Here is a 3,119-nt window from a genome sequence, read left to right as displayed (position 1 = left end):
ACCTGAAGAACATAATTTTCAGTATATATTCATATCTCCTTACACATTATCCATACATACATTTTGCAATGAATATGAGGACCAATGGGACACAGGCTTTCAGGAAAGACCTTCCATAACACCCTTTGGTGAACTAGTATGTTGACACCAGACCCAGCGATCTCTGTAACCCTTTACACCCCTTTGCCCTCTGCCAGTTGGCTCCAATAGGTCCCCGGGTCCCAATCTCCCATGGTGCAATGTGGTACCTCAGCAGAGAGAAGACTGTGGTGTATCATGGGAAATGTAGTCCTTCTGGACAGCACAGCCCATAGAGGAGAATGGGAGCATGAGGCACCTGAAGTACACCTTCCACGAGACACCATGACAGCATTTCCCGATCAAAATGTTTTCAGTTGAAAATTAAGGGCCAGAAATGTTTGTTTTTCACCAACATTTTTTCAGTTTTAGTCTGAAAATTTGGGGTTTTTTGATTTTTCACCAAATAGTCAAAAGTTTCTACAGGGGGAAAAAAACATTTGCAGAGCAGCTCTAACCCTTACTTACGCTGAGCAGTAACTTGCTCTGGGAACAGTCCCATTTAAATCAACATGGGGATGGGATGCAGACTCTGGCCCTTCGACCATAATGTCTTTGGGGCAGGAACTGCTTCTTACTAGGCGTATGTTCAGGACCCAGCACAATGGGGCCTTGATCTCGATGGAGCCTCTGGGTGCCACTGTAATACAAATAATAATAACAGTCAAGTGACTTGCCCAAGGGCATGGAAAATCTGTGGCAGAGCCACATTCAAATTCAGATCATAACAGCAAAGCCCTGGCTGGGATGATTTAGTTGGGGATTGGTCCTGCTTTGAGCAGGGGATTGGACTAGACGACCTCCTGAGGTCCCTTCCAACCCTGATATTCTATGATTCTGTGATTCTATGACCCCCTGGGTCCACCCAGATCAACCTGCCCCCAGAAGTCACTGTACTAAGCTGGGGCTAGTGTGCTGCACCATTCCTATATGTACTGCAGAATTGGTCACAGGCCAGGAATGGCTGTTATGGTGATACAAGGGAGGTTACAGGTCAGGATAGATGAGGACTGGAAGTGGTGGACACAAGGCCAAGCTTGGGGCAGGACTCCAATTATTCCCGCTGAATAGCAGTTTCTTCTAGCTCCTCCTCACCCACTGGGAAGAGAGTGAATCTTGGAAGGAGTTCCCCTTCCCTCCCACTGACACCCCACAGTGTGAGAGAGAGAAAACGGGGAGAGTGAAAGTCACAGGCAAGGAAAGGGAGAGAAAGACAGGGCAAGAGAGGGGGACAGAGAGGGGACATCCCAAAAGCCAGAGTAACAGTAGGATTCACTGTGAGGAGGTTTTGTTTATTTGTTTTTGGTTGGGGGATTCAATGGTTACGTTTCCCTTTCATCCTGAGCTTTGCACTTTTTACCCGGCCCCTCAACAGCAGCCGACAGCTCCCCAGGTGCTGCCTCTCTGCTCACCTGGTTCACATGCCAGTCCCACCCCTCCACTCACCTTACAAAGCTCCAGTCTCACAGATTCCCTAGCTATGAGAAGTGGCTGTGGGGTAGGACTTCTTCCTTAACACCTTCAGCCATGGGGCTGGGCTGTAGGTATTTTGTGGGCTTAGCGCTGCTCTGGTCCCTGGGGACAGCCCTCGGACAGGGGGACTTCCGCAGGGTCAGTTTTTCTGTCTTGCAGCGTGGATATGAGTATGATTGTGGAGACTATGGGATGCAACTGCTGGTCTTTCCCAGCCAGGACCACACCGTCCGCTTCAAAGTTGTGGGTAAGTAGCTATGGGGTATGCTTAATAAGCAGCTAAGGACACCCCCATCTATGCTTGGGTTCCCTTTTAAATGAACATGCTGGAGGGTTTCTTGGAGGCTATTGATATTTTCCCTGTCTCCCATGGGTAACTCTAGCCTTTCATGTGGACTACCTTCCTCTGTTAATTGTACATCTAACTTTTCAGTGTCTACTATAACTCTTTCTAGCTTAATTGCTGTCCTTAGCACTAGGAGGTGTTTCTGACTGAGGAAGCCAGTAGGTGTGATCTGGCTGACTTCAATAGTGCCTCTTCTGACTGTAAGACAAGGGCCTGACTAGGATAATGCTCTGAAGGGATGCCTCCCAATGCAGGAAGGCCTCCCAAACTCTGGCTTGGCCCCCTGAAACTTCTCCACTCTAGGACTCACACCTGACTGTGCAATAGATGCTAATATTGCTGTTTCCATGCGTCGCTGCAAGACAGCCCTTCTACTACTAGGATTTGGGGCCCTTCTGCTCTCCTTGGTGGATCTAAGAGAAACTTGTCAAATAATGGCTGCTAACCCAAATCCAGCTACCCAAAGATACCACTGATGGAATAAGACATAGTCCCTGCTTCATACGTTGCAGCCTTCCTATGTCTCTGCACTAGAGTGCCTTAACTTACCCTTACCCATGGGTGAAGGTTTGTCTGAGTGTGACACTCTCAACAGATGAGTTTGGGACTCCCTTTGAAGTTACAAACTGCTCCATCTGCCTCCACTGGATCACATCTGGCGAAAAAGGGGAGGTGATCTTCTCAGCTGGCTACAATGGCTGCCATGTGCTCAAGCAGGTGAGTGAGTTGGCACAAGAGGCTCCAGTGCCTCCATCCCTGCCGCTACATTGAACACCTGCCTCTAAATCCCTATGTATCAACATGGAGAGGTTCATGGCCTACTATTTAGGATGCTTGACTGTCCCATTATTGACGAGATCCAGCTAGTGTACTCAGGCTGCTGCAGTGCTGTATATTCTTCCCTACCTACTGTCACACAGCCTATGCTAAGATTGCCAACCCTCCTGGATTGTCCTAGAGTCTACAGGAATTGACGATTAATCTTTAATTAAAGACAGTCATGCGACACAACCTCCAGGGATATGGCCAACCAAAATTGGCAACCCTAGCCTGTGCAGGGGGTCTGGGCTGAGCAGCCATGGACACTCCATTGCACCACAATCTTAGTAATCATTCTGCATTCATTGCAGGATGGCCGTAACCACCTGAGGGTCCGAGTGGAGGAACTACTGAGCACCGGGGCCATCGCTGCCACCCGTGACGTGACCATGACCTGCCCCAA

General features: G+C 48.9%; 1 protein-coding gene across 1 annotated transcript in view; it reads left to right on the top strand.

Moving 5' to 3' along the window:
* The first annotated feature begins 1,605 nt into the window (after positions 1 to 1,605).
* Positions 1,606 to 3,119, top strand: part of LOC112105598 (zona pellucida sperm-binding protein 1-like) — a 10,720-nt gene continuing 9,206 nt past the window's right edge. Inside the window, exons 1-3 of the mRNA XM_026650519.1 lie at positions 1,606 to 1,798; positions 2,493 to 2,614; positions 3,028 to 3,119. The exon at positions 3,028 to 3,119 is cut by the window's right edge and continues 83 nt beyond it. Coding sequence (XP_026506304.1) covers positions 1,606 to 1,798; positions 2,493 to 2,614; positions 3,028 to 3,119 — 407 coding nt within the window. The remainder of the gene's footprint in view (positions 1,799 to 2,492; positions 2,615 to 3,027) is intronic.

This window comes from Terrapene carolina, unplaced genomic scaffold (genome assembly GCF_002925995.2).
Source record: "Terrapene carolina triunguis isolate 2854851 unplaced genomic scaffold, T_m_triunguis-2.0 Scaffold90, whole genome shotgun sequence".
Lineage (NCBI taxonomy): Eukaryota > Metazoa > Chordata > Testudines > Emydidae > Terrapene > Terrapene triunguis.
Note: the sequence above shows the minus strand (reverse complement) of the source record. Positions and strands in the feature narration are given on the sequence as shown.